Source organism: Jaculus jaculus, chromosome 2 (assembly GCF_020740685.1).
Source record: "Jaculus jaculus isolate mJacJac1 chromosome 2, mJacJac1.mat.Y.cur, whole genome shotgun sequence".
NCBI classification, from domain to species: domain Eukaryota; kingdom Metazoa; phylum Chordata; class Mammalia; order Rodentia; family Dipodidae; genus Jaculus; species Jaculus jaculus.
The window spans coordinates 52,943,672-52,957,376 of record NC_059103.1 but is presented as its reverse complement, the minus strand read 5'-3'; the positions used below and the strand labels follow the sequence as shown (position 1 = coordinate 52,957,376).

The 13,705-nt window shown below is 43.0% G+C and overlaps 1 protein-coding gene across 8 annotated transcripts in view; it reads right to left on the bottom strand.

Annotated features, from left to right (window-relative positions):
- Cdc14b (cell division cycle 14B) overlaps nt 1–13,705 on the bottom strand; it is a 115,807-nt gene that overhangs the window by 41,342 nt on the left and 60,760 nt on the right. For all 8 annotated transcript variants that reach the window (XM_045142942.1, XM_004656847.2, XM_004656848.2 and 5 more), the window contains exons 5-6: nt 8,361–8,437; nt 2,043–2,109 (exon numbers count right to left, since the gene is read on the bottom strand). In XM_045142942.1, coding sequence (XP_044998877.1) covers nt 2,043–2,109; nt 8,361–8,437 — 144 coding nt within the window. The remainder of the gene's footprint in view (nt 1–2,042; nt 2,110–8,360; nt 8,438–13,705) is intronic.

Genomic DNA, 13,705 nt, shown 5'->3' with positions numbered 1-13,705 from the left:
TTTGAACCTAAGTTCTTAGGCTTCACAGGCAAGCGCCTAAACCGCTGAGCCACTGCTCCATGGCCAGCCCTACTTGGATGTTTTAAATTAAGAGATCCATGGAGCGATGGCTCAGTGGTTAAGGCGCTTGCCTGCAAAGTCTAACAAGTCAGGTTCAATTCCCCAGTATCCATGCCTAGGATCTCTCTCTCCCAGCCCCTGCAAACAAATAAATAAAAATTCAAAAAGAAATAAGCTGCACATTAAATTAAGAGATCCATGTCCCATATACTAAAGACAACCCAGATGTAACACTACACTTCAAACTTTCAAAGAGAAACAATGTTCTGTGTTATTCTGTGACATTCCTCTGAGCTTCAGCAGGCCTGGCACCAGCAGAGCATGTGTATACTGACATCTGGTGTTCTGTGTTATTCTGTGATGTCACTTGAATGACAGCAGACACAGCACTGGCACAGCATGAACATGGACTGAGAGCCAGTGGCTTCTGAGCAGAGTCCTCCAGCTCACTCCTGGCTGATTCCTGACCAACAAGCTACTGTGGTTCAAAAGGGGTGACTTGTCAACACAGTTTTCAGATTTTTAAATTTAAGAAGGCTAAAATTCCAGCCCAAAAGTCTTCATTTTATAAGGACTACATTCCAAGACCTCTAGTGGAATCTCATACTGCAGGCGCTACCCAATATTATACACACTATGTTTTCCCACTTGTAGACATACCTATGATAAGGTTTAATTTTACAATAGGGCACATTTGGAGCTTGACAATAAAACACTTATAGCAATACATATGTGCCAAAAGTAGTTAAAACTTGTGAACTATTTATTTCTAGAATTTTCCTGTTTTTGCAATGACACAGGTCAAACCCAGGTTTCAAGCATGCCGCAAGTGCTCTACTGCTGATAAACATCCCAATCCTACTTAATATTTTAGGACTGAAATAAGGAATAAAGGTGAGGATAATGTGGGACTGCTGTAAAGGATCAAATCCATGACTTTCTTGTCCTTGAACTTACGATATTTCAATATACGTCATGACATGTAAGCTAGGTGCTCCTGACAGTGACAAGGTAAACTGCAGTTTAGGAGCTGTTGGGTAGGTTATGGTAGGGCACATGTAATGTTTTGCACGTACAAGTCCAGGTTCAAACTCCAATACCCCCCACATAAAAAAACATAGTTCCAATTCCTATTTTCCTTTGAATGTCATAAGCTGGTCGACTAGGAGACACATCTAAAATTAAAACATGACCTTTAGGGCTGGGGAGATGGCTTAGCAGTTAAGGCATTTGCCTGCAAAGCCAATGGACCTCAGTTGGATTCCCCAGGACCCATGTAAGCCAGATACACAAGGTGGTTCATGTGTCTGGAGTTTGTTTGCAGTGGCTAGAGGCCCTGGTGCACCCATTCTGTCTGTATGTCTCTCTCTAATAAATAAACTTTAAAATTTTTTTTAAATTAAAAAAAAACATGACATTTATTCATAAACATTCCACATGTTAAGTAACAATGAAAATCAACCCAAATGAAACATGTTTAAAACTGCAAAGGCTGTTAATCTTTGAATAAACCTAAGTATTTTTTTTTTGAATGTGTATGTGCTATTATAGACTGCTGTTGTACTCTAATGCATAAATCAGAGAACTGGAAACCAGTCATCTTTTCCTTTATTTTTTTTTTTCTTTAAAGTCAAACATACTCAAAACAAATGCCAGTTACATAACTGTCTCTTACTTGTGCCTTGTTTGTTTTTGTGGTGTTATGCATGGAACTCAAGGCTTCTCACATGCTGGGCAAGTTCAGGAACCGAGTTACAACCCCAGCCTGTCTGTCTGTAAGTGGCTTTCCTCTCACTCATACACAGAAGCAATCAGACCCTCAGAAAACATTTTTGACTGGCATGGGGTAATTCTGATATCAACTGTGAAATGGAATACTTTTGACAGCATTCCACCTTTGGAAGGAATCTACTAGAACCAAGTGGAAGCAAGCCTCATCTCCCATTCCAACAAACAGCAACAGTGTCCCACAAGTCCCTTACCTTCTTCACGGCATGAAAGCAGTCAAGAAGTGTAATGTAGAAACTGCAGCTTCCATAAGCAGCATCTCTGTGAAGTATTAAGACACATGTCAGTTCGTCTCCCATTAACATACTATGCACAAGACAGAGCTGACTCAAGTTAAAACTGATACCCAACTGTTCAGATAATCTCTTTGCAGCATGTTCCATGTGAGCTTCCATCTTACACTCATCTCACTGAGTAATACCTACCTACCTCTGTGCCCAAAGGGCAGGTCATATGAACTTTTTCATACAAGTGGAAAATAACATATCAAACTTATCAAGAAAATTGCTTTTTTGTTTTGTTTTGTTTTTCAAGGTAGGGTCTCACTCTAGCTCAGGCTGACCTGGAATTCACTATATAGTCTCAGGTGGCTTCGAACTCATGGCAATCCTCCTACCTCTGCCTCCTGCGTGCTGGGATTAAAGGCATGTACCACCATGCCCAGTTTAAGAAAATTGTTTCTTGATTATGTGTGTGTATGTGTGTGTATGTGTGTGTGTGTGTGTGTGTCCAAGTAGAAAACTATAACTGAAACATAAGGTAATATTTGAAATACTAGGTGTAAGGTCACAAGTTGTTTGTTTCACATGCTAGGGCTTTCTACATTTATTTGTTGGATGAGGGAGCTTTACCAAATTGGGCCTTGGTTTCCTACTTAAAACAGAACAATAGTAGTACCTACCTAAAGGGGTTACTTATGTTTACTAACATCTTTCAAATAAAACACATGGTGTAGTGTCTACCCTTGGCTAACATTTGTTTACTATTCACAGCCCTCTTCCTTTTTATTTTTTTAAATTTTTGTTCATTTTTATTTATTTATTTGAGAGTGACAGAAAGAGAAAGAGGCAGAGAGAGAAAGGGAGAGAGAGAGAGAGAATGAGAACGGGTGCGCCAGGGCTTTCAACCACTGCAAACGAACTCCAGGCGTGTGCGCCCCCTTGTGCATCTGGCTAATGTGGGTCCTGGAGAATTGATCCTCGAACTGGGGTCCTTAGGTTTCACAGGCAAGCACTTAATTGCTAAGCCATCTCTCCAGCCCCTCTCTTCCTTTTTAGAGTTGATACCTACAATTTAGACAACAAACACTGATCTCTTTTCAGTGTTAGAATGTAGTGTGTGTGCATGCATGAGTGCACGGTGCATGCACTTGTGTGTCCCATGTGTGTGCATGCAGATGCAAAGATGTGGCATGTCATCCTCTATGGCTCTTCCACCTAATTTCCCTGAAAGAGTGTCTCACTGAAGCTGGAGCTGCCTGTTTTGTGATTAGACTGGCTGACTAGGGAGCCCCACTGAGCTTCATGTACCCATAATTACAGGCATATGCAGCCATGCCTGGCTTTGTACATGGGCACTGGTGATCAAACTCAGATCTGTGTGCTTGTACAGCAAGTGCTCTTAACCAGCTCAGCTATTTCCCTGGCCCCTAATTTTTCTTATTTCTTAAAAACAAAACAAAACAAACAAAAAAAAATACTTGTGTGTAGCACTAAGGATAAACCCAAGGTATTTGCTTGTTATCTGCCCCTGAGCCATACCCTGGCCCCAAAACACTAATCTTCAGCGTATAGCCAAGTTTTACACGTGCACACTTAACTACCACACATCAGGACACACAACACTGCCAACACATATGAAGATCCTTCCTGCCCTTTGTAGTCAGTTGTCACACTTCCAAATCACACTGCTGGTGGGACATGTGCCAGTATCACTTAGTCAGGTGTGCTTGAACTTCCTGTGTCTGGACTCATTCAGCTGCAGTCCAGGAGCTGTGGTCTAGCTTTTTACAGTCACGTCTGTGAGGCTTATGCCTGTGTGCCAGGCACCAACAGGGCATTCTTTATATTGCCTTCATGAAATTCCATCCTATGCCACAATGTATTTGCCCATTATTCTCTTGATGGGCATTTGGGCCACTTGCAGCTTTTGATTATTATGAAAATAAGCTTTTATGAAAATGTTGTTATAAAGCAATATTTTATGTTTTACAATTTCTGAACATAGCACCCTTTATCAAATCTGTTTCCCATTTGTTAAGTGACCTTAGTTACAAAGCCTATTTTCCCTCACAAAGGCCTGTGACATCTAGATCTAGAGCAGGAAGGCCAGTCATGTGGCGGGTTGTGAGGTGTGGCTATGTCTGAGGTGGGAGGTGCTCAGAAGTAAACACAAGGGAATGACTTATCTGTTCAGATAGCTTAGTGTGAAGCAGGACTTGAGTGGAATCAGACCAAAGTTTGCTCAGTCTGTACTGAGTAGAGCAGAAATTGGCTTATGGTAGATTCTCAAACAAATACATCCATCATCTTTCCACTACTGAATTAGCATGCCTTTAACTAACTTGGAAGAGAATTGCTGGTAGTTTGAAAAAATAATGCCATTACTTGGCTGAGGAGACATTGCCTAGGTGATCAATTATCTGGCCACTATGGCTGATGGGATTCAAGACCCACAAAGCTGCCAGTTCTGTGCTTCTCTTTGAGACGTCTACCAGGTGCTCCTGGACCAGAAGTAACTCGTTTTGTTTGTACATACCAAATTTCAATAATTGTAAACAGGAATAGCAGTAAATGGCATTTATTCTGTTTATAGCACTTGTTTCTTTGGATTCAGATTTGTACATGTTTGTCTTTAGAAACTTCCATAGGTACTTCATAGATTGTTACTTATTCTCTTAAAAAATACTTTGTATGGATACATCATTTGTTGGGAGTATCTTTTCCCTCCTCCCCACCCGCATTCTGCTGGGGCAGCTCCTCAATGGGGTTGCAAGGATTCCCTGTGGCGTTTTGGGTTATCTGTTATGGGAGCAGCAGTCAGTTATTGTGGGGAGGCAATGCCTCTGTACATGACATACCAACCTGTGGCTCTTACAATCTTTCCATCCCCTCTTCTACAAAATTCCCTAAGCCGTGGTGGGTGAGTTTTAAGTCTACTTTGATGAGCTCTCAGGAGCCTCTGGTTCTCTACTTTGGTAGGTGTTGAGTGTCCTCAGGGTCTGTCTCCATCACCCTGGTGCTGATTATCAGGGTCACCCTGGAAGCAGCACTCTTGCTTGCTTCTCCACTTCCTCTGTGGTTTTGCCTGGGCCTTGACTGAGATGCACAGGGTGGTTTATCTCCTTGGGTCTTGCTACCTTTCTGTGTGTATACCCTCTGGAGCAGGGGATCTGGGAGTTGGGGATCCAGTGCTGATCAATCAGGAGCAAAAGACTTGCTTCAGCAGCAAGCACACAGGGTCCAGGCAGCCCAAGCCAGCAGCAGGGCCACCAGGACCAAGGAACTCAGCACTTGTTTTTTTTTTAATTATTTTATTTATTTTGGTTCTTCGAGATAGGGTCTCACTTTACCCCAGGCTGATCTGAAATTCACTATGTAGTCTCAGGGTGGCCTTGAACTCACGGTGATCCTCCTATCTCTGCCTCCTGAGTGCTGAGATTAAAGGCATGCACCACCATGCCCGGCTAGCACTAGTATTTTTAAGTGGTATTTTTATTTATTGCGGGTGTGTGTGTGTGTGTGTGTATCTGCATGCCAGAGCACGTTATAGAGGTCAGAGGACACCTTAAAGTGTCCATCCTCTGCTTCCACCTTTTTTGAAAAAGGATCTTTTTCTTTTTTTGTTTTGGTTTTTGGTTTTTCCAGGTAGGGTGTCACTCTAGCCCAGGCTGACCTGGACCTTACTATGTAGCCTCATGGCGATCCTCCTACCTCTGCCTCCCCAGTGCTGGGATTAAAGACATGTGCCATAACTCCCGGCTGAAACAGGGTCTTTCGTTTTGGCTGCTGAAACATTAGACTAGCTGTCTTGAGAGCTCCGTAATTCTCCTAGCTCTGTCTCCTGTTACCCACAGACACACATACCATTTTCTTGTCAAGCTTTACCTGAGTGCTAGGGAGGATCAAATGTGGGTTTAGTAGGCTTGCAAGCAAATGACTTTAACCACTGAGCCATCTCCCCTGCCCCACACTTGTATTTAAATTGTCACACACCTCTTTTTCATATCAACTATTTCATAGACCCTCAGATTATATGAATCATAATTTTATTTAAATAATGAAATAAGCATTAATAGAACGTAAAATGCTAAAATGTTAAAACCTCACCTACAATGAGAGGACAAATTGCTACCATATGAGGAGAACTGGGAACTGGAATCGAGGCCACTGCTGTTACATTATGGCAAAGAACACGAGCCTAGCCATGTTCCAGATCCTTGTCTTATAAACTCTGAGGCATTAACATTATACATAGTTCTGTAGAGGAGCTGGGAGATGGCTCAGTGTGTTAAAGGCATGTGCTTGCAAAGTCTATTGCTCCAGGTTCAATACCATAGCCACCCACATAAAACCAGATGTAAAATAATAGTGTGTCTGGGATTCTGTTTGCAGTAGAAAGAGACACTGCATTTTAAAAATGATCTAAATTTTTTCATATGAAATTAAAAACTGTTTTATAAAACAAATTATCACCATGCATCGAGATACTCAGCATGCCTGTCACTTGGACAGCACAGATAGACATGCTTCTTGTAAAGGATACCAATGAAATGGCTACTGTACAAGTTGAAAGATTAGTGACCCACTTCTGCTCAGCGTCTTCATTTCCCACTCTTCCTAATGACCTTAAACAAAACACTTAACATGATCCATGAGCTAGTGAGAAAGGGATGAACCTTGCTTCTTCCCCCCCCCCCGCCCCCCGAGAGAGAAAGCAGCAGAGAGACAGAGAGGGAGGGACACAGAGAGAGAATGTGCGCATCAGGGCCTTTCAGCCACTCTGAATGAACTCCCGATGTGTGCAGCCCCCTGTGGCACATGTGCGATATTGCACACTTGAGTCACTTTGCATCTGGCTTACTTGGGACCTGGAGATTTGAACATGCGTTCTTAGGCTTCACAGGCAAGCCCCTTGACCACTAAGCCATCTTTCCAGCCCTCGCCTCTAACTCTTGATGGAGGCTCCATCACAACCTCTAGTCCATCAATGAACTCTGCACACCATCCCAACAAACCTGCATTTCATGGAGTATGGCCACAGAGGGTGCCATAGGCTACCTGCACATGGTTAGGGGGACTCATCCCAAATTTTTTCAAATGACATCAAATTCATAAGCTTGGGTTTTTTTCCCCCACTTTTGGCACATCCATGTGTGTATGTGTAGATATATTTGCATGTGTGTACAAGTGAAGGTAGGTGAGGATGCATGTGTGCACACATGCACGTGGAGGCCAGAGGTCAATGTTGGGTGTCTTCTTCTATCACTCTCCATCTCAGTTTTGGAGACTGATCTCTCACTTAACCTAATACTCACGAATGAGGCTAGTCTAGCTAGTCAGTAAGCCCTGGGGAATCCTTCCACCTCCACCTCCCCAGTGCTAAGACTGCAGGTGCACAACATCAAGCCTGCTGGATCCAAACTCTGATCCCCGTGCTCACACAGCAAGCAACTTGCCAACTGAGCCATCTCTCTGGCCCACCTCATGTTTTAAAAGACACAGCCACAACCTTCTCAAATAGTCACCTTCCTAAATAATGATAATGAGGGATACACAGCAATCCTAAAATGATGAACTAATTGTGAAAGGATGTGCAATTATCAACAAGGTATGAAGTTATTAATAAGATATAAAACAAGTAACATTATTTCACACAAAGAACAAGAAGTCCCCCTACCAACACTCTTAAGACAACCCCATGGCAGGTCTGAGGTGAGGTTCTAACCTCTATGGAGTGACAATGCTGCTACCACCACCACAGCACAGCTGCCTGACAGGTTTTGCTGCTGGTGATTCTACATTCATACCCACACCCCCAACCTCTGCTGGCTGTGTTCCAGGAAAAACAGGGTCAGCTACTGCCACAGAAAGTGACTGACAGAATATTGATAGTATCTCCTGACAACAGGGAACTCCCTGCCTCATTTTGGTCAGGAATCTGTGAGAGTCCTGGATTCTCACCAGAGTGAGGGCCGTGCTCAGAGAGAGACATGGCTCCTCACTATAGCCCCAACCACTTCCAGGGACAGCTGGCCATGTCAGGAGACATTTGGGGTTCAGATCATTGAAGTGGGCATGGGGGAATCCTGGCCATCTAGAACACAGGCCAGGGATGCTGTAGAAGACAGCCCCATGACAGCATGCCCAGTACCACTATCAAGAACAATAACTACAGTGTCACTTGTACCACCTAACATGCCTATCTGCCACATCATTTGTTCAGAAACTTCCACCAAGATATTTCTGAGAAGTACCAATGAATGAAATCTGTCACATCATTCTCATATTTACCTGAATGGAATATACGTAGTGTCTCCCACGATTAATAATCTATATGCGTCTTCTGGCGTTCTGCCCAAATATATAACCTACATTTGAAAAGAGAAGACAATTTACTTCTCAATGAAGATACAGTGCTGTCATTGTGAAACAATTTGGCACACATTTTAGCTAGTCAGCTGAGCAGAAGTCCCAGCCTTCCCAAGAATCCTGAGTCACTCAGTAGTGAAATCCTGTTTGTTTACACCTATCAACAACCCTTCAGATCAACCTTCTGGACTAGTAAGTACAGCCTGTTTTTGATGTGTGTGTATGTATATATTTACACATACACACACACACACACACACACACACACACACACACACACACGGGTTAGCATATGTGAATATAGGCATATGTGTACCATGGCACATGTGGAGGTCAGAGGACAACTTGGGTTATCAGCCTTCACCTTCCACCTTATTCGAGATGGAGTTGTTGGTTTTTTTTTTTTGTTTTTTTTTTTTTTTTTTGAGGTAGGGTCTCACTCTAGCCCAGGCTGAACTGGAATTCACTATGGAGTCTCAGAGTGGCCTCAAACTCATTGCAATCCTCCTACCTCTGCCTCCTGAGTGCTGGGATTAAAGGCATGCGCCACCACGCCCGGCTCAAGATGGAGTCTTTCTTCTTATTCACTGCTGTGGTTGCCAAGCTAGGTGGTTCAGGAGCTTCAGGAAAATTCTCCTGCCTCTGCTTCCCATCTTGTGGTCAGCATGCTGGGGTTACAGAAGACTGCCACACACAGCTTCTGTTTTTTTTATGTGGGGTTTGGGCTTTAAACTTGTGTGCTCATGCTTGCATGGCCAGAGCTTTATCAAACCTAGGCTGGCAGGCTTTGAAAGCAATTACCTTTTTTTTAATTAAATTTTTTTTTAAAAGAAGAATGCTGGGGCCAAAGAGATGGCTCAGTGATTAAGGACATTTGCTTGAAAAGCCTGCAACCCTAGAGTTTGATTCACCAGCACCCACAGAAAGTTGGACCCAAACAAAGTTAACACATGTCTGCCATTTATTGGCAGTAGGAAATCCTGGTAGGTTCCCCCCACACACATAAAACTTTCAAAAGAATTCCTTAGCTGGGTGTGGTGGTGCATGCCTTTAATCCCAGCACTCAGGAGGCAGAGGTAGGAGGATTGCCGTGAGTTCGAGGCCATCCTGAGACTCCATAGTGAATTCCAGGTCAGCCTGGGCTAGAGTGAAACCCTACCTCGAAAAACCAAAAAAAAAAAAAAAAAAAGAGAGAATTCCTTGTCCTGTATCATTTTAACTCTTGGTTCAAATAGTACATATGGATTCTGACATGATATTTATTTGTGGAACTCAAAATACCTATGAGAGTTAGAAAAATTAAAATAGTTCATAAAAATGATATAAACACATCACTGGATTACGAGCATTTATTTTGAAAAAGTCAGAGACCTAGCAAGAACCTTTTAAATGTGTTGGGCTTAAAACCAGTCATATATATTTGATAGCTTTTAGAGTGCCTTTTACATAGTGTATCAGTTACTTCGTTATTGCTGGGACAAAATTCCTAACCACAAGCAGCTTAAGGAAAGAAAAGGGTTTATTTTGGGCTTATCCTTTCAAGAGAAGTTAATCATGGTGGGAAAGGCATGGCTACAGCAGGAAGCCATAGTCACCTTGTCATGTCACCAGGGAAGAAGTGGAGAGAGAATAGTAAGCTGGGATGGGCTATAGTACCCCAAGGCCTACCCCTAGTAACATACTTTCATCAGCAAAGCTCCACCTCCTGAACATGCCACAACCTTCCTGAATAGCAACCACTAACTGGGGATTAAGTATTCAAACATGTCTATAGGGGTTATATATATTCAAACTACCACACCTACTTTCTGTCTTAACATTCATAAATGGAAGGTTTATCCAACATCTGGGAAGTCTTACTGTAAAAACGGACTTCAAAACTCTAACTGTGAAGGTTCACCTTCACTGCCAACGTGACTGGATTTGGAATCAGTAGGAGACACACACACCTCTGGGTATATCTGAGGAGGTGTTTCTCGTGTTTAACTGAGGAGAAAAGGCCACTGAATGTGGACAGCACCAGTCCATGGGCTGGGATGTTGGACTGAATCAAAAGGAAGAGGAGGGTCAGCATTTCCTTTCTTTGCTTGCCAGACACTCCTGCAGCCATGAATTCAGCCCTGCCTTCCCCACTGCGATGGACTGTCAGCCAACATAAATTCTACTCTTAGGTTCTTGTCAGCTATTTGGTTACAACAATGAGAAATGCAACTAACATGCTAATTAAATAGAACATGCAAACATTCATATACACAGTGGCACAGGAACCTACAAAAAGTCTAACAAAGGAACAATCAATTCCAAAAGTAAAGGGATCTAGTAAAAATCTTTCCTGATATCAAGTTTTCCAATAAAACAGTACTTCACTTAGAAATGTGCTAATCAGAATTAGCTAAAGGAGGAAATCCTTCCAGAGCAGGCGGCCCCTCTCAGAGGAGGACTTTATATATGGAAGGTCTCAGGGAAAAGAGCCCCTTCCTTCCTTCCACTTGGTTGCCAGAGCTTCTTGCTGCCTTCCAGCGTGGACTGAAGACCAGTGTCAACTGAAGACCTGAGTAGATTGAAAACCTGCGGGTCCTCAGGAAGCCTCCAGGCCTTCAGTGCTGGATTGGGACTGCTGAGACATCTGGTCACATGGGCTGAGCAGCTGCTGAGTTCTTTGATTCTTGGGCCTGCAACTGCTATTGGTCTACCACAAGCCTGACACCCTCCTCCAGAGAGATGGTGGTAGATACTGAGGAGACTCAAAACTCATCAGAGGACAAATTTAGAGGATGGTGAAAGCTCAAAACTCAATGATACTTATAACACACCTGCCAAGGCACACGGAATATTGGGAAGAGAGGGTAGAAACATTGTAAGAGCCATAAGGTGTTTGCTGCCAGTAATGAAAACCTGACTGCAATAGTAAAGCTGATACTGATAAGTGGGATCATTGCTGCTAGAACCCTGACTGCATGGATTTTGGTCTTTTGAGCTGATTTTCAAGAAGAATGTGGAAGGCTTTTAAACCTTGGCCTAAGAGATACCGTGCAGTGCTGTAAGTATAGCTTGATGGATCATTCTGGTCAGAGTTGAAAGACTTACATGCAGTAAGAACTAAGGATTTATGAGGGTGAGAAATAATTTGCCTGGACTAGGCTAGAAGCAGTTTGTGTGAGAGGCTTGCTATTATGCCCCTTTATTGAGAACTTGTGCAGGGTTGCATTACATAGAAATGGAAGGTACGGCACAGAAAAAAAAAAAAAAAGAAAATTTTGGACCCAAACTGTTGCCCATTCAGTTGCAATTGTTTGAGAGATTATAACTATTGAGATTTGGGCTAGCTGACCTGCATTGGGACAAGGGAAAGAATGTGCACTCTTTGGAAAGGGCCTGAATGCTGAAGGAGTGTCCTATTCTTCAAAGTCACCCTTACTCCCCACCTTTCCCACTCTGCCGGAGTTGGCAAGTTGGCAGTCCGCATGGTATTGTGTAGTACAACAAAAACAGGAAAGAGAGGCCATTGAATTTTCAACATGGTTTTGTATTTTGGAAATGGCCATGGGCCATGGATAGTGTGAATCAGGCTTGTTCAGATACCTGCATGCTGGCCCAATCGAGTCATATGGATGAATTATTGGTTGGAGCAGAGACCCAGCACAAATTCCAGGACTATTAGATGATAGGCAAGGATAGCTTCTGGCCCAAGATGAAGTTTTTCAGGACAGTGAGTAGCCTAGCTGGAGGGGGAGAATTGGAACTCCAGAGACTTGTCACTGGTTAGAATTATTGGGTTTGGAGACTTGTCACTGACTAGAGTTGTTGCACTTGGAGCTACAGAGTCTGATGTTTGCCCAGGTTGTTTTAAATTGTGTATGGGTTGGGTATGTCTTTGCTATGCCAAGTGCCATCTTCAGCAGTGTGAGTGTTTATTCTGTGTCATTATGGTTTTTAGGAGGTTTTTATGTTTTGTTTGTTATTATGGCTCAGTTAAAAGACTTTGGACTATGGGGATGTTTGAATATCACTGGGATCAATAAAAACTTTGGGGACTTTAAAAAAAATGTGCTGATCACAAGAATATCATCTATAGTCTCATTCAACAAGATACTTACAAAACATATGAGCACATTTATTATTCTACACTTACATGTTTTTCGGAGGGAAGGAGTATGATGTGTGGAGGTCTCCAGGGCAGGGTGCTGCTTTTGTTGTTCACCACTTCATTCACCAGGCTAGCTGGAGAGGAAGCTTGCAGGTAATTGTCGTCTTCCCACCTCTGCCACACTAGGCATGCTGGGATTACAGAGGCCCACTCCCATGCCTGGCTTTACTTGAGTTCTGCAGATCCAAACTCAAGTCTTCACACTAGTGCAGCAAGTGCTTTATTCACCAAGCTATCTTTCCAGCTCTACACTTCAATTTGTTAAGCATTAAACTCATCAGATGGCTATTTTACTGCTGTTTATTTAAAAAAATAAAACTAGCTCATGAAAATTACATATATGTTTTTTAAATGTAGCCAATTTCTTGTATTTTTCTCATGCTGTCTAGCCTCCAAAGTGTCTTATCTCCTAAGACTTCTCAGGCCCCTAATTTGGATCTGGGGTGCTCCTCAGAACCACAAGTTAAAGGCTTGGCCTTCCGCTTGGCGTGCAGGAAAGTGGTGGGAGGGTGTAGGGCAGGGCGGGTGGGCCCTTGCAGGAGATCCTGAGGCGCTCCATGTCATCTAGCTTCTCCATGCTGTGAGGTAAGCAGCTTGCTCGTCACTGGCTCCTCACTGTGGTGCGCTATGCTGTCACCTCAGCACAGATCCAAAAGCCGTGAGGCCAACTGACCATGGGCAAAAAGCTCCAGAACTCTGACCAAAGTGAAGCTCTCCTCCACACAGGTACTTGTTTTAGTAATGGAAAGCTAACACCAGATCATTTCAGGAAACTTTTCTCCATTATATTTCTAGACTTCCTAGCAGAGCCATTTCAAAAACATACCCTTAAAACCAATACCAACTTTAAAAACCTTGACCAATAAGCCGGGTGTGGTGGTTCACACCTTTAATCCCAGCACTTGGGAGGCAGAGGTAGGAGGATCACCATGAGTTCAAGGCCACCCTGAGACTACTAGTGAGTTCCAGGTCAGCCTGGGCTAAAGTGAAACCATACCTCAAACAAAACAAAAAAAACAAACAAACAAAAACCCTGACCACTATGCCACCATTTCATATCTGAAGCCCTTTGCTTACAGGCTGTCAAAAAAGCAAGACATAATTGGACAGGAGAAAAGTG